This window comes from Ceratosolen solmsi, unplaced genomic scaffold (assembly GCF_000503995.2).
Source record: "Ceratosolen solmsi marchali unplaced genomic scaffold, CerSol_1.0 C3353300, whole genome shotgun sequence".
Taxonomy (NCBI): domain Eukaryota; kingdom Metazoa; phylum Arthropoda; class Insecta; order Hymenoptera; family Agaonidae; genus Ceratosolen; species Ceratosolen solmsi.
The window spans coordinates 1-649 of record NW_011949423.1 but is presented as its reverse complement, the minus strand read 5'-3'; the positions used below and the strand labels follow the sequence as shown (position 1 = coordinate 649).

The 649-nt window shown below is 29.7% G+C and overlaps 1 protein-coding gene across 1 annotated transcript; it reads right to left on the bottom strand.

The window, feature by feature from the left end:
• Positions 1-7: 7 nt before the first annotated feature.
• On the bottom strand, positions 8-644 carry LOC105367189 (probable cytochrome P450 6a14; the record flags this gene model as incomplete). Its single annotated transcript, XM_011505818.1, has 2 exons — positions 8-81; positions 437-644. Coding segments are annotated over 2 exons (282 nt in total), but the record flags the coding sequence as incomplete, so codon positions are not given.
• Between the last annotated feature and the right edge of the window lie 5 nt (positions 645-649).

Below are 649 nucleotides of genomic sequence, written 5' to 3'. Positions count from 1 at the left end.
AGTAATTGGAATTTGGTATTTGATAGTCCTTTACGCAAATTCTATTCAAGATAGATAATAACGCGTGTTTTCGCAGAGTTTCTGTAAAAATTGTAAGCCATCATCAATGATTGTAATAAGTAATTTTACAATTAATTTATTTCATTTATTAATTAATCCTTGGGTCTAGACATCTTATAAGAGAGAAAAAATCATAAATACAAGACTCAATGTTGTTAAACCGTATTACATTATTCATATAAAATTATATTTACAACTACTCGATTATCCGCATGTTATAAATAAAAATAATTGCGTGAAAATGCTATCATGTAATTATTTAATCGAAAAAGTAAATGTAATCGAGTGAAAATGTTATAAGGAATACCAGATGTACCGGAAGGAAATAATATTCAAGCTTTAAGTGTCGGGTCGATCGAATTACAAAAATACTCACCATTCAGCACCATATCGAGGTATTTCAATTTCATTAAATTATCGAAATTAAATGTCTCGGATGATTGCAAAAATTCATCAATTTCATTGTATAAATTTTCCTGTATATCAGGATTTACAGCGAGTTCATAAAGACTGAAACTAACAGTCGACGATGTATTTTGGAATCCGGCAAGGAAAAATACAAATGCCTGAGCCGTTGCTTCCATCACTG